At 45.4% G+C, this 15,910-nt stretch overlaps 1 protein-coding gene across 1 annotated transcript in view; it reads left to right on the top strand.

The window, feature by feature from the left end:
* LOC148829855 (dynein axonemal heavy chain 3-like) overlaps nt 1–15,910 on the top strand; it is a 112,652-nt gene that overhangs the window by 30,003 nt on the left and 66,739 nt on the right. Inside the window, exons 8-12 of the mRNA XM_088922626.1 lie at nt 2,215–2,445; nt 2,572–2,670; nt 3,270–3,409; nt 5,758–5,916; nt 6,323–6,563. Coding sequence (XP_088778752.1) covers nt 2,215–2,445; nt 2,572–2,670; nt 3,270–3,409; nt 5,758–5,916; nt 6,323–6,563 — 870 coding nt within the window. The remainder of the gene's footprint in view (nt 1–2,214; nt 2,446–2,571; nt 2,671–3,269; nt 3,410–5,757; nt 5,917–6,322; nt 6,564–15,910) is intronic.

Raw genomic sequence — 15,910 nt, 5'->3', positions numbered from 1 at the left:
ATGGATTAGCCCTGTGAAGTTTTAGAGCAAAGATGCTGGTGGGACTGTTTACAGCTCTTTTATTTTTAAACAAACAAATTCTCATTTTGGGAATAACAGATTATTGTAGAATCAGCGAAGAATTGTTGATTCTCTGTAAACACAAACATCAGCCCTAGCCACTCAGCCACTCATTACACGCCGGACGTGCAGTTATGCCTCTTAGAAACAGTAGGTAGAGAGTGGGTTTGGGACATTTTTCCTAGAAAAGCTGATCAGCGCACCTGTCTTTTCTAGAATTGATTACTGCAATGCCCTGCTCACTAGGGTAACTAAATCTAGGCTGAAAAAAACTCCAATATGTTCTGAATTCGGCAGCCAGAATCCTGACCTTGTCGCATGCAGGCGATTACAGTACACCTGTCTTGGAATCCTTATACTGGCTTCCTCTCAGGTTTCAAGTCCACTTCAAAATCCTCATGCTCACCTAAACTGCTCCACATGGCTTGGCACCTCAGTACCTGTAACAGGTTTATTCCAGGCTGAAAAGAGAAGAAAGGAAACACAACGTTTCGGCTGTGGGGCCTTCTTGTTGTGTCTCTTTTCTTCTCTTTTCAGCATGGAGTAAGCTTATTACTTTTTTTCCTTTGCAGCCTACGCATGCTGACGCAGCTCCCCACCTGAACTATCTCAGTACCTGTCTGACTTATTGTCTGTCTACTCCCCACCTCGCACGCTTCATTCGTCTGACTCTGGAATTTTATCCCCACGGTTTTCAGAGGCTCACCTACCATGAGTTCATTTAAATCCGGACTCAAGACATCTCTTTTCACAATGGCTTTTAGTAAATTAGTGTCTGTGTGTGCTCCTTTTTCTGACTTCTGCTGCACTTCTACCCACTTGCCCATAGTACATGCTGTCCCTACAACTGTTTTTTTATACCGTGCTTTGAGATGCAACTTTAAAAAGTGCTAACTGGAATAGATTATTATTATTATTTATTATTATTATTATTGCACCCACTCTGGAATGCTGTTTACACAGCAGGATATAGAAAGACTTCAGTTTCAAGAGATTCAAGAGTTTCAAGAGACTTGTCTCAATATCTCCACTGGTCTGCAAGTGTTGCCTTGTATATGTGTTAGAGAATTCACAGTTTTAAAACAGGGGATTCCAATACTTCTGTCTTTGGCTCTGTAAGACTTTCACAGTGTGTCAGAGGGTGTTGAAGCTCCATTTCTCAAATTTTATAATGCACTAGAACAGCCCTACGCCACCAGGAGGAAGTGAAACCAACTAGTCAAATGATTGCCAAGTGCATTTAACAAAGAAACGGTAATAAATTAGCGATAGGTTTTGTTAGGGATGTATTTGTCTGTAGTTTTTTTCTAGTGCTTTTTGTAGCACTACATGGCCCTGGTCTCTTAAGGATAATAATCTGGTATTGTTCGGCGTGAGGTTTTTCACATCCTTTAGATTGAAATGTATGCTACATTATTCAGTCACACAGCATCCTGAGAGAAGAAATATACAAAAGGCAGTTTGATTTAGTGACAGTTAATGGCACACATTGAACAGAGCTGCCCCTGCTGACAGGCACTGACGCTCATGTAGAATGGATTATTATTAGAATTAGAATATGCATTGTTAAAATTAGAATAGACTATTAGAATTCTCAAATTGACATTTAGAATTGGAATTGCAGAATGACATTCGCAGAGACCTCAGTGTCAGAGAATTCGCCGCATTCTTAATGGTGGCATTTAAGAGCAGAGTGACAGTGGGCTGTGAGGTGTAATGAGATGGTAGCTTGATACAGGCAGTGTATGTCTGTGTGTGTGTGTGGGTCTGTGTGTGTGTGCGCGCTTAGAGGGAGAGACAAAGCAAGAGAGAGAGAAAGTGTACTTTATTGTCTCAGTCCCAGCTAGAACCTGCTTAGAATGTGGTAGTTGTTTGGTCGGCTCTTGCCAGAATCAAAATTTGATACCTCTGCCAATTCCAGTGGTGAAACATGTCACTCAGTGACAGCTCTGCGTTTGACAGAGGATTCTTGGATCTGTTTCTATAAAAGTCACCATCGTGTACTTGGATGAAATGTAGACTTTTTGATGACATTTTAGTCTCTTGTCAGCTCTTCTGGCATACCGCGTACCTGAATGTGATGCCCGGGACAGTACTGTGACAGGGCAAGACAGCTTAAGGCGCAATACTGATGCCGCCTTTACCCCCGGGCAGGTGGGGGTGACCCTGGCGCCCCGAGAAAGCGTGCCGTTGGGTGAGCTGCTGGGCCAGGGACTGGAGCGCCACCTGGAGGCCCTCAGCGAGGTGGGCACGCAGGCGGGGAGTCAGCTGGCGCTGGAGGAAGCCCTGGGGGGCATGGCCCAAGAATGGCAGGCGGTCCGCCTCACGCTGGTGCCCTACCGGGAGAGCGGGACGCGCGTGCTGGCGGCAGTGGACGACGTGCAGGTGCACGCAGCGGCTCTCCGTCCCCCTGTCTCTCTCTCCCTGCCTGGCCCTCTGTCCTGGGCTTGTGTGTGTGTGTGTGTGTGTGTGTGGATGTCTGTCTGACCCCTCCCTCTCCTTGCTGCCCAGGCCCTGCTGGAAGACCAGCTAGTGAAGACCAGTGCCATGAAGGGCTCCCCTTTCATCGGACCCTTCCTCGGCCAGCTCCTGGAGTGGCAGAGCCAGCTGGTACGCACTCCGTCTCCCTGCGCTCTGCCTGTCCGACTCTCACTGCAGTGCCCGCCCCCGGTCCTGCTTTAAAACCATCGTCTCTTACAGCTCGGTGTTCTTGTTTGGGTTCTCCAATCCCCTGTGTCTCGGGCCGTTACTCGCCGTCTGGAGCTCAGATCTTTAAGGATCATTCACAAATAAGCAAACGCACTTTGCTTTGCTCAGCAGGTGCTTCTGAGTAGCGTGAAATAAAGAGGAGATGTTACCTCTTGTTTTTTTGCAAAAAAAAACCCACAAAGCATTTCAAGCCCTTTCTCAGCACTGCAAAACTGCCTATTTTTTTGATCTCCAAATGTGATCTGGCTACAGTTTCTAAACTTTTTTTTTTTAGGTGAAACCATCTGTGATCAAACTTCACAGTCACGTACAGTGCTAGGCTTGGACCTGTAATATTTTACATCCCTCTCCCCCTCCACATTTCTCTCTGTGACATCTCTGGCCCTCTCTGTGCATCCTGCACTGCCTCTCTCCCCTCTGTCTCCCTCTTCTCCAAACCCCGTCCCCCATTGTCCTCTGCCTTCCTCCCTCTCCTCCGCCTCTCCTGTCTGTCCTCCCAGAGGCTGCTGCAGGATGTTTTGGACAGCTGGCTGCAGGTGCAGACTGGTTGGCTGTACCTGGAGCCCGTCTTCAGCTCCCCCGACCTCCGAGAGCAGATGCCCAGCCAAGGACTACTTTTCCAGGCTGTGGACAGAACCTGGTAATGCTTCTTGGTCCCTCTTACTCATTTGTTTTCTGGTACAAACTCATCCAGCCACGTCTTGAAAGATGCAATGGTGTCACTGTCAACAGCATGAGTACGCAGCTTGTTCCTGACACCCATCACCCTTTGGGAAAAGTAGCACTTCCTGTTCATGCTTCCCATTAGTTTCCATTAATGTCCTGTGATTTATGTTTTACTGCTGTTAATGAAAAAGTTCAGTAGTTGGCTTTGGGGACTTAAAGGATTGAATCAGGTCTGCTCGTAGTGTTCTCTATTCAAAACGTGATTAATTGAATTCTTTTAATCTGTCAGAGTACGTTCCTTATACTGTATCTGGTCTCTTTTCTGTTGGACAGATTCTAGGATAGCAATTTCTGTCTTGTAATATGGAGACCAATATTTTGCCAGCTAAACCAAAATATTCAAAATGAGGTCTTACTTGTTGGTCATACAATTTTAACATAATACCTCTGGATTTAAACTTTGCACTTTCAGCTATATATCCTTACATTCTGATTCCCTTTTTATTGTTTCCCTACGGTATATAAAAGACATACATAATGTATCAATATAAACATCTCAGTCTTTTTCATAGCCATCTGCTTCAAGCTCAGTGCTGCCCACTCTATAGTTATAGGTTATGTGTTTGCTACCTGCATGTAATACTCTGAACATCTATTTTAAACACAATCTGCCCATCTGCATGGTGTTTGCCCAGTTTTCCATCTGATCTAAATCCTTTTGAATTTCTTTTGAAACGTCTGTGGTCTTTGCTAATCCCCCTGTTTTGGTATCATCTAAAAACATAAATACTGTAATTAGATTCTAGATTGTTTAAACAAACCAGGAAGAGCAGTGGTCCTAACGTAGATCTCTGAGGTACTCCACTTATTGCATCACGCTAGTTCACCAACTCTCGATCCAAACACATTCTCCCAAATGCTTACAATCTCTAGTTTGATAGTACATCTTTAATGAGAAAATGTATCAAAAGCTCTCTAAAGCCCAAATATCCTATAACATGCTCCATGCGTGTCCATTACTGCTGATGCATGTTTAAAGAGCTCTAACGTTAATTAAGCAAAGACCTACCTTTTCTAAATCTATGCTGCTTATCCCTGTGCTGATTTAACTACAGTACCTGTCTGTCTCATTACCTTTCAGCTTGCACTGTCGGTCAGCCACCTGATCCCCCTATGCCTTTATAAAAACAACTAATAAATTTAAATATACTTTAAGGTTACAAAGGTAACAAAGCGAAAACAGAATAAATAGTGGAAACACATCTTCATTATATGGGGAAAAAAACAGCACTTATCCCTGCAGGGTGATAATATTCCTTTAGACTCCCCGTTGCCCCCTATCTCTCAGTCTCTGTTCTCTTTGTCTTGTGCAGAGAGGACTTGAATTTAAATACCGTCCTCCTGTGCCAAACTGAAATTTGTTTTCTCAGCTGCTGCCAGGCTCTGAGGTTCCGTTATTTAATATTTAGCTTCCAGACTTGTCACATTTAAAACCCTCTGAAAGTGCATTATTAAACTTGCATAAGCTCATTTCCATACAGAGCTGAGCGCTGGGCTTGATTCATGAGAGTTTCTCAGGGCTTGCGCACAGACTGAGGGGTCACAGTGTGGGCAGTGCAGTAGGAGAAGTGTTGTGAATGACTGGAGCTCAGCTGTATGTGACAGAGGGCACTGTGACAGTTTCAAGTGTTTGCTTGAGGCGTGAAAGATGTCATAAACCTCAGATGTACAGCTCCGTCTAACAGCCCTCATCCCAGCGAGACATATTCATTGCAGTTACACGTTCTCCACAATTTGAAACATTTGATTCAGTACAAAGTAGTCAAGCAAATGGCTGTCCTGGGTTTAAAAAAGGCTAATTTTTGTTTTGCTGGTAATAAAGTAGTTGCTTAAGAGTGCAGTGTGGGGCATGTACTTGTAACTGGGAGGTTGTGGGTTCAAATCCAAGGTGAGACACAGCTGTGGTACCCTTGAGCAAGAAGCTTATCCAGTAAAATGACTTACCTGTATAAATGGGTGCAAATGTAAACTGCTTTAGATTAAAGAGTCAACCTGATTAATTAGTACGACTAATTAGTCTTCATGGCTAAGGAAAAGTATAAACTAAAAAGTATAAAAAGACTAATTAGTCTTCATGGAAAGTATAAACTAGTAACCTTCCAGGAGCTGTAAGTGTCCAAACCTCTTGGGCTCTATAGTTTCTGTCTCTACTGTGGGAGAGGACTGTTTTTCGATGCAATATACAGTGTGTGTGTGTGAGTGAGAGAGAGAGAGAGAGATGAAGAAGTCAGGCCGACTGCTCTGTTCTGTGTGTCCTGTCAGGAGAGAGCTGATGCACGATTCAGAGCAGGAGGGCGACGTACTGAAGCTTCTCTCCCAGCGCCCCCTGCTGGACAGACTGCGGCAGGCCCAGGACATGCTCGAAGAAATTCAGAAAGGACTGAGCGACTATCTGGAGAGGAAGAGGCTCTTTTTTCCAAGGTTCCACACCTTTCATCGTCACCATCGTAATTACAGCAACTGCAATACAGTAATATAGACATATTGGTATCTTTCTTAAATATTCAAGTTAATTTTGTTCTGAACTCATTTTTTTTGCTCAGTTGAACTCTGTATTGCCTCCTGTTTTAAATTCTGACACCATCGTTTTATTTGCTAAAACATTTCCCAGCCTTCATACCCAAGGCTCAGAGGCTTGCCAGTGAAAATGTTTTTAAAAAGAGCTGGCAGGCAGCTACAGATTGTGCTGACGGTCTGACGTGGTGCTGCTGTGGGGGATAAATCTGTTTTTGGGTGTGGCAAAACTGGAGCCTGAGGCCACGTGGGGGTTCCCCAAGAGGAAGTGCGTGGCGTGACCCTCTCCTGCGCTCCCGTCTGCTCCTCCCAGGTTTTTCTTCCTGTCCAACGAGGAGCTGCTGGAGATCCTGTCTGAGACGCGGGACCCCCGGCGCGTGGAGCCCCACCTGCGCAGGATCTTCCCGGGCGTGGCGCGGCTGGGCTTCTCCCCGCCAGGCCCGGCCCCGGCCCTGCTGTCCTACCTGGAGTCGGCGCGGGGCGAGCGGGTGGCTCTGGCCAGCGGGATCGCGCCCTCGGAGGCCCAGGGGCTGGTGGAGAAGTGGCTCCAGCAGGTACTCGCTCCCTCTTCCCGACTCTCCTGAGCATCGCCTGCCTCGTCCTCCCTTCCATCCCTCCCCAGTCTGAAAGAAATTCAGATATTCTGATGGAAACTAGATAAATCATCTCCGGTGACAGATTTGCCTCCCTTTGTCAAGGATTTCCCCTCCTGAATTAGAGAAAAACTGATTCTGGGGTTCAGACAGAGATGGGCTCAAAATTTGTCTCTGCAATGTCAAGATAATTGGATGGGAAACAAGTTTATGAATTCTTTTGGGTTTTTTTTATTATCTCATCTCTCAGGCATTAACATCCAAGATTCAGAGGAATGAGTGTTCAGCATTGCAGATTATAGTCAGATGTGTTTGATCCTAACTTGATTCGCATTGTAAACTGCACAGTTATTAGTACTTTATTTACTTCCATGAACCATTAAAAGTGCTGGGACTCATTCAGAAGCAACAGCACTCAAAAATCAAAATGTCAGGCGTGCCCGATTCAAACGCTGCACAAAGCTCAGTCCAGAGGAAAACAAAAAAAAATTCAATTTTCCACGTCTGTGCTGTCCCTGGTCAGATTTCATACTTCGTTTGTTTTTCTTGTCACTTCCCAAAAAAACAAAACAAACGAACTTCATTTGCTTCGGAGCACAAACCTCTACAGCCAGCCTGAGCTGGTGGAACTATTTCTGAGCTGCACCTCTGTCATGTCTTCTCAGGGCAGCTTCTGCAGAGAGACTGCAGAGAGCCGGCTCTTGCTAACCGCTTTTTCACTCCTCCTCCTCTCCCTGTCCTTCTCTCTCTCTCTCTCCCCTTGTCTCTCAGGTAGGTGAGGTGATGGCTGAGCAGTATAGGCCAGTGAGGCCTCACAGATCCACTGCCCATCCCCCTCTTCCTCGCAGCATGTCTCCTGCTGTGTTCTATGGCTTTTTATTCCTACGTGATTGTAGTCTGGGTTCATGTAGGGGTAGAAGCCACGAAACACTCGGTGAGAGGTCACCACAGAGGGGGAAAACAGGGGCCAGAACAGGGATCAACAGATTTGCAGGTTTGAGCTACTAAGAATGACCTAATCGTCAGTGAGACACAGTCAACCCTGTAGCGAAAGGAAAGCTTCGTGGGGTCAGCGAGTCTGGTGAGCGAGAGTCGATCCTGTAGTGAAAGGGAAGCTTCGTGGGGTCAGCGAGTCTGGTGAGCAAGAGTCAACCCTGTAGTGAAAGGAAAGCTTCACGCGGTCAGCGAGTCTGGTGAGCAAGAGTCAACCCTGTAGCGAAAGGAAAGCTTCGTGGGGTCAGCGAGTCTGGTGAGCGAGAGTCAACCCTGTAGTGAAAGGAAAGCTTCGCAGGGTCAGCGAGTCTGAGCGAGAGTCAACCCTGTAGTGAAAGGGAAGCTTCGTGGGGTCAGCGAGTCTGGTGAGCGACAGTCAACCCTGACTAACGTGATTAGCAGCCATCTGTGAGAGTGGTTCCGAGAACGAAGGTGCCTCTAGGTGGGCAGAATCTATTGGCACATTTGTCAAGCACTAGTCGCTAACCGTGGGTTCTGATCCTGAGTGACATACTGCAAAAACACTCTGGGAAGGTTTTACGTTTCCTCTGTATTATACACTGAACCCCACCCCCACATTTTCCACTAGATACATCAATTCAGCCCCGTCATGAGTAGTGACACTGTTACTGTCTACCATACCCCAGTCCAGACCCCAGAAGACCTCTGTTCCTGATCTGTAACGTTAGGGCTTTTGTGCACAGCTGTAAGAAACAAGAGCTTTTTCTTTCATGTGAGCGTGTAGCTGAATACTTCTCCTCACTGCCAGGGCTTGTTTTCCTTTCTTCTCAGGAACACTTATTTTCTGTAGAGCCGTGCTTGCTATTTTCTGACATTCCAGCAGCCTGTGCACCTGTGCAATCAATGTGGTGATGGAATTAGGGAGATAATTAAAGTCTATACTGGCCAGCAGCAGATAGGAATCTCTCCATCTCTGCTTGTCTCTTTCTGTCTTGTAGCGACAAGGACTGCTGTCATTTACCTCCTCTGTCTGTTCCTGACTTTCTGCTCAACAACAATAAAGCCTGGTCAGCTCTCCCTCCAATCTCTCTGTCTCTGCCTCTTCTTTAATCTCCTGTCTCCACAGTTGTTTCAGACTCATACACTCCCCGGTCTGACTGACACACTGAAAGAGCATTTCAGAGCTTAGAAAGCTGAATCCGGACAGGTTAAAGTGGCAGGCTCTTACATTCGCTCAGAGCAAATATTTTTGATCTCTAAAACATCTCACCCTCTTGATTGCATTAGCGTGCAGAAATCCACCTTGACCTGGTGAAAGGAAAGAGGAAAGATTGTACCACAATGGATCAGAGAAAACAGAGTTCTGGTTTCTCAGAGTAGGCAAAGGGCTAAGTGTTGGGTAAGGACTATACAGTTCACAGCATAAATTGAAAACACTTGAAATTGGAAGACAGTTCCACCAGAAAGGTCACAGAAAGGTGTGCAAAGGAACAAGTTAAAGGTTTATTCCATGCTGAAAAGAGAAGAAAAGAAACCCAGTGTTTCGGCTGTGGAGCCTTCTTCGGGTGGTGTGGTTGTATAAATAAATATAAGCATCGATTTATGCTACAAAAAAAGATATAAGCTCTTAAATTTAGAGTACTGCAGAAATAAAAATCAATGTAGAAATGTTTAAATCCCTACTTTCTTGAACTGAGCACGCAGAACCAGTTACTCTTCAATTCCAGAATCCTATCTCAAACAGATCTCGCTCAGCAGTGCATGAAAGTGTGAATCTACACTCTATCTTTACCTCTCACACCACAGTGCAGTGCAACCCTGGGTCCCCATGCCAGCCTGGCATCCTGGCATCATATCAGATTGGATTTAATTTATCTGTTCTGCGTTTGGCCACTCTGATAGACTTATAGCAGTCCTAGTGTGTCTGAAGCACTCAAGAACATGGTTAATTTACATAGTTCAAAATAGGTCACTTTCGGACTCTGACTTACACTTCTGTGTGAGAGACACAGGAGGAGTGTGAATAGCCTACTGGGTGAAGTACAACTGCGCATTTCTAACTGTGTGCAAGACATTGTGTCACTCTTAGGTCACGGTCAGAATCTCACTTGTAATGAGATACAGTAAAGATGAAACCCAGCAAGAACATTACCATCCTTCATACTCCCATGGGGAATTTTGAAAGGCTTTCCTGAGGACTCCTTTCTGTACCTCCTTCACTTTTGACCGAGCAAGACCAGGTAAAAAAACCAGTGTGAGCCCCAAAAACAGTGCACTGGCAACATCTGCTGACATCTGTTTTACAGTAGATAGACTCACATCTTTAGGGGCTGGCAAAGGTGGTTCCACCACATACAGTAGATTCAGGGATGTCAATGCACATACTGTCCTTAATACATATGTGAATCTATGCATTTTCTAACCACTTCATCCAATTTAGGGTCACCGGGGAGCCTGAGTCTCTCCTGGCCTTCAATGGACTCAAGGCAGGATACACCGGCAAGGGGACACCAGCCCATTGCAGGGCAGACACAAAGACATAATCATGCATAAACTCACACCAGTGACTCACACCAGGGACACCAGTTACCCTACCAGTATGTCTTTGTACTTGTACTAGAGGAAGCCCATATGAATATGGGAGAATACAAACTCCACACAGGTAGCACCACCAGGAACGAACCCAGAGCCCCAGGGCTGTGTGGCAGTAACACCAATCTCTGAGCTATCGTACCACCCAAGGTGAATACATACCAAACAAAATATTCTATTGATTTTCCTGTGCAATGTTTGCTGATATTTCACCCATAAAAGTGTTTCAGTTTGAGTCTTCAAGTTTTGATGAAAAATATTGACTCTAAAAATGTGTACAGATCAAAAGTAATAAAATAGGACATAATTGGAAGGTTGTGGATACAAGACACTGTACAGTAGATACTTAGGACATTGGGAGGGAGAACAAAGAAAGACAGGAAAATAGTAACCTTTGATTCTGACAGGTGAATTTGTCTCCTTATGGAATTATGGCACACTTTGAATGCAGCACCTACTGTACCTAGGCACCGCGAAATATGTATTAATTCATCAAATAGCCCTGAGCTCTGTGAAGGACAGTCACTGTTTGCAGTGACGACAGTACAGGAATTTTTGAATACCAGCTGCTCTTATCCAGCCTGACTCAGGAAATATCCGCTAATACATAAAGTCAATACAAAAATTAAAAAAGAAGCCAGTCAAGTCAAGTAAAATATAGAAGGAAAAACGCAAAGGACAAAACAGTGAGGCAGGCACACATGCTAAGTACAGTCCCTGTGCAGAACAGAGTAAAATCAATGCCCACAAGGGCTAAACACATGAGCAGCAAGGACTGACACCGAGTGGAGTGCAGGACTGGGGGGCAGTGAGAGTTCACACCAGTTACTCATTTCATCTGGGAATAGATTGGAATATATTATTCATCTTGGAAATGTATGAAAAATTCAGGCTCTTTTGCAAGTGAAGTTTAGCCAGGAGTGGAAAACATACAGTGACCAATGAATTAGATTCACCCCAAGAGTGAGTAAATCCAAGGCTAGGAAGTTGAATCCCAAATGGTTCAATGAATTAAGAAAACGACTATACGAGGAAAAGGGAAGCACTTTAAAAGCTATTAAAAAACAGAGACAGAGGGAGAGAGAAATGAATGTTGAATTGGAGGCTAAAATAATGATTCAGTATTAAAATAGCAAAGGAAGAGGTAAAGTGTGTGGGTAAGGACAATGTCAAACTTTCATGTGATGAAAGGAAAATAGATGATGGGCTAAAGGAGTATTTCATCAGGCGGATGAAAAGAAATAAGTCACCAACGTGCCTCAGGTAGCAGAGGGGGGAAAGTCTGTATTAAACAGTGTTAACGTAGAAGAGGCCGATGTTTCAGATACCAGACTCAGTCAAGATTTCACTCCAGGGCTTGATGTTATTCTGTCAATTGTACTGAAGGAAGCAAGAGCTGTTATTCATGAGCAAGCAACCAAATCCTTCCAACATTCATCCAGGAAAAAAAAGGTGACAAAAAATCAAATATGTACAGATACAGAACTGTGGGTACAGTAGGACATCTAGTGTGTGTAAGGTTATAGAGATAATTATGAAACAGATAACTAGAAATAGATAACTCGAGGATGATCTGTGTGGCAGTAGAGTTCTAGGGATGGTTGACACTTGATTCTTGTTAGAATTCTCTGAAAAAGCAGTGAAATGGCAAGCAAAATATAGGATATCTAGTTAAAAGTGTAGAATTGAGATCAAAGGGTACCAATATGAGAAATGCACTGGTAAGGCCTTATTAAGAATATTGTGTACAAGTTTGGTCACAATAAAAGAAGATATTTCAGCTCAGATATCAGTCCACAGAAAAGCAGCCAGATACAGTACATTACCGAGCTTAAATAACATTTCTGCCCTAACATTCTCAGAGCTAAACCTAGTCAGTCTTGAACAGAAAACACTATGATGTGAGCCAGCTTAGTGTTCAAAATCCTAAAGTTCACTAAGTGACCTCGGCTTGTTCCGAATCAACATGAAACACGAACAGAGGATGGAAGTAGTGGTGGCTCTGTGGCTCAGGATCTGCGCCTGTGACTGGAAGGTTGCCGGTTCAAATCCTGTGGCCGACAGAGGAATCCTACTCCATTGGGCCCCTGAGCAAGGCCCTTAACCCCAACTGCTCCAGGGGCGCTGTACAATGGCTGACCCTGCACTCTGACCCCCAGCTTCTCTCTCCCCCTCTGTGTGCCTGTGTGTCTCATGGAGAGCAAGCTGGGGTGTGTGTAAAGACAAATTCCTAATGCAAGAAATTGTATATGGCTAATAAAGTGATCCTATCAAATCTAAGTAGAAAGGAAGAGGAGGACATTTAAAACTGAGAACGGGAGGTTCCTCCTTACACAAAAGGTAGAGGGGGTATGTAACAAGCTGCCCAGCCATGCTGCCAAAGTCAATACACTTTGAATAAATGGCTAGCTCAGCTTCAGAGATCAATGAGCTACTATTAACCAAATGGGCCGAATAGAACTCCTGCAGCTTGTACCCTTTCCCACGTTTTCTTTTTAAATCAACGCACAGACAATAGCAGTAAGATACACCACGTTGAGGTCTAGTTACAAATTCTTCACACGAAGAATGACCAGCCATGAGGTGTTGAAGGACTTACTGTAATTAACTATCCAGAAAAAGGCCATATGGCAAGATCATTTCCCAGCCTGAAGACAATCAAGTTTTTCTCCTGGAGTTGACTAATGTCATCTGGGAGCTGGGTCTCAGCTCAGAGTGCCAGGGCTAGGCACCAGCCTCTGGTCACACACTGCCTGTGAGGCCTGTGAGGGAGGTCTTGAAATATTTCTACTCCCTTTGAAATTGGGCATTATATTGGGCAACAGGAATGTGCCAAAATGTCCAGTTAGTGAATATGGAAACAAATGGTACTAGAGGAGAAAGACAGAAGTAGTTCAAGTAGGAAGCTGTGTCAGCATGCGTAGGCTGCAAAGGAACAAGTGAAGGTTTATTCTATACTGAAAAGAGAAGAAAGGAAACACAATGAGGCGTTCGGGTGAAGACACCCGAAGAAGGCTCCACAAACGAAACGTTGTGTTTCCTTTCTTCTCTTTCCAGCAGGGAATAAACCTGTTACTTGTTCCTCCGAAGAGAAAGACAGGTTTGCTCATGGAGGCAGAAAAGTACTGGGACTTGTAGCCTCTATAACAGAACTTTACGTTCTTCCCTTGTGTACAATCACTGCCAAACAGTGACAGGGGGGCTGCGTTTTCTTTTTAAATTGTTTAAGGCTTTGATGTGATGAGGACCAGCGTGTCTTTGAACTGCTCCTTATTCATCCTGGATTCACTTTTGCGCCCTCGCTTTGTGTCTCTCGTCTCTCCGACGGCGGCGTCTGAAAAGAGCTGCCCCTGCCTCTCGCCATCACGCCGACGGTTCGCGCGGTGCCCGCTCGGCCTGTCTGATGTGGTGCGCGGAGAGGCGCTGATGAAAGGCGAATCCCCACCTCAGGTGTCACTGCGGGCGCCGCGTTTCAGACGCGCACCAGCTGTCTGAGTCGCCCATCGCCAGCAGACAAATTGCCGGATCGTGCGCTTTCAAAGGGACTCGGCCACTGTCGGTCAGAACTCATCAGTCCCAGGCTGCACCTTGTCAGATCGATCCGCATCTCAGGAAGCAGACCGGCACAAAGACTTCCCTCCCGCAATTATTAACGGACAACTTTAGTATTGATGTCACTGACAGAGGAAGTGCCCGTTTGTTTTTCCATGTTGCCTGCATGTTCTCCTAAACTTGGGATGTCTTTTAAAAATGATAACAATGAACTTTATTTTATATAGCGCCTTTAAAGGTGGCTTCTCAAAGGTGGCTTCACAGAATGACAACAGCAATATACAGTACACAAGATATACACAATGAGAGGAGACAGTAGATGGGAGGTACAGAAAACGAGCAAAGAGGTAAAGAACAGCACCAGTTAAGTAAAGGCTCTTCTGAAGAAGAAGGTTTTGGGTGTAGATTTGAAAGAGTTTAGGGAAGGTGACTCTCTGATATCCTTAGGGATAGAGTTCCAGAGCTTTGGGGCATAACAGGAGAAGGCCCTGTCACCCATCAAGTGTAGACGGGCTTGGGGGACAGATAGGAGACCAGCGTTAGAAGAGTGAAGGCTGCGAGGTGGGGAGTAGAAGGATGGTAGCTCAGACAGGCACCAGTGTGCAGCCCCACCTGGATGATGTGACGGCAGCCATAGTGCACCAGTACACTCCCCACACACCAGCTCTCAGGGGGGAGGAGAGAAGAGTGATGAGGCTAGTTCAGAGATGGGGATTATTAGAAGGCCATGATTGGTAAGGGCCAATGGGAAATTTGGCCAGGACGCCAGGGTAACACCCCTACTCTTTTCGAGAAACGCCCTGGGATTTTCAATGTCCACAGAGAGTCAGGACCTCGGTTTTACTTCTCATCCGAAGGACGGCACCTTTTTACAGTACAGTGTCCTCGTCACTGCAATGGGGCATTAGGACCCACACAGACAGCAGGGTGAGCGCCCCCTTCTGGCCCCTCTAATACCTCTTCCAGCAGCAACCTTAGTTTTTCCCAGGAGGTCTCCCATCCAGGTACTGGCCAGGATCACACCTGCTGAGCTTCAGTGGGCTGCCAGTTGTGAGTGGCAGGGTGAGATACTCAACCAATCTCGATGAAGATGAACATTTTGCTGCAGCAATTACGCGGACTCACTGACAGCCATAGTTCAGCAGTGCATTCGTGCGGTTTGGAGAGGCTGGGGAGTTGTGTGTCTGGTGTGGATCCCTGCTGCACAAACACTCTTCGGGCCGGTAAGCAGCAGGTAAACACGCCAGTCTGTAGCCAGGAGTGGAAATGCTAATGCAGCATTTGTTCAGCTGTGTGTTCAGAGAGCTAGATCTGCGTACTGATCAGGCTCAGGGATTCTCAATTCACAGCCAAGCCAGGGACTTGTGTCTCTTTCTTTATCTCCTCTGGGCAGGTGTGGAGGCAGCCTGGGGGTATTTCTGTGTGCAGCTCTCAGAAATTGTAAACTTACAAACAAACTTTGACATGAGTTCACCAGTGTGTAGTTTCTTTTCCTTGTACCTCAAACTATACAACATAAAATACAGGTGCTTGTTTTTCCACTATGGGCAAAAGGCTTATATAATTAACTAAGCCTGTGTGCATGTTTTGCCAAAAAATTGGGAAATTAGCACTCTACAACTGGTTGCATTGTTCTTTAAAATGTGTGATGTTCGTGTCCGAGACAATCAGTTGTGATCTTCTGTACATTCGCCACACCGGGAAATGAGAAAGCTAGAGAGCTCCCCCTGCTGGTGTCTTTTAGCATAGCTATTCAACGTCATGGCAATGCAAACTGATGCTCCTTGTTCAGTGGTCTTCTGTCTTGACCAGATCTCCTGCATGTTGGGGCTCAGTGACAGCCAGACGTCATGCTGGTGGGGGGGGGGGGGGGGGGCTGCACTTCAGTGGTGAATGAAATATGTCCCCTGCTATACAGGATGTGCTTTAGGATACTTTGGGGTTAAAGATGCAGTAGAAATGCAAACAGCTGTTATTAATATTCTTATTCACCACCTTGTCAATATGTGTTCACAGTGATGTCCTCATAAACTGGTGACCGTTTAGAGAAAGGGTTTTATTTTACTTGATGGTTTTCGCTATGTCAAATCCTTGTTGTCTTCTTTAGAAACGTGTGGATACATTTAGTGCAGCACAAGCATTATAGTATACGTGTGTATATATAATGTACATACAGTATATTCAAATGATAAAAAACATAAAAAGATATT

This window comes from Atractosteus spatula, chromosome 8 (genome assembly GCF_055471065.1).
Source record: "Atractosteus spatula isolate fAtrSpa1 chromosome 8, fAtrSpa1.hap1, whole genome shotgun sequence".
NCBI lineage: Eukaryota > Metazoa > Chordata > Actinopteri > Semionotiformes > Lepisosteidae > Atractosteus > Atractosteus spatula.
Note: the sequence above shows the minus strand (reverse complement) of the source record. Positions and strands in the feature narration are given on the sequence as shown.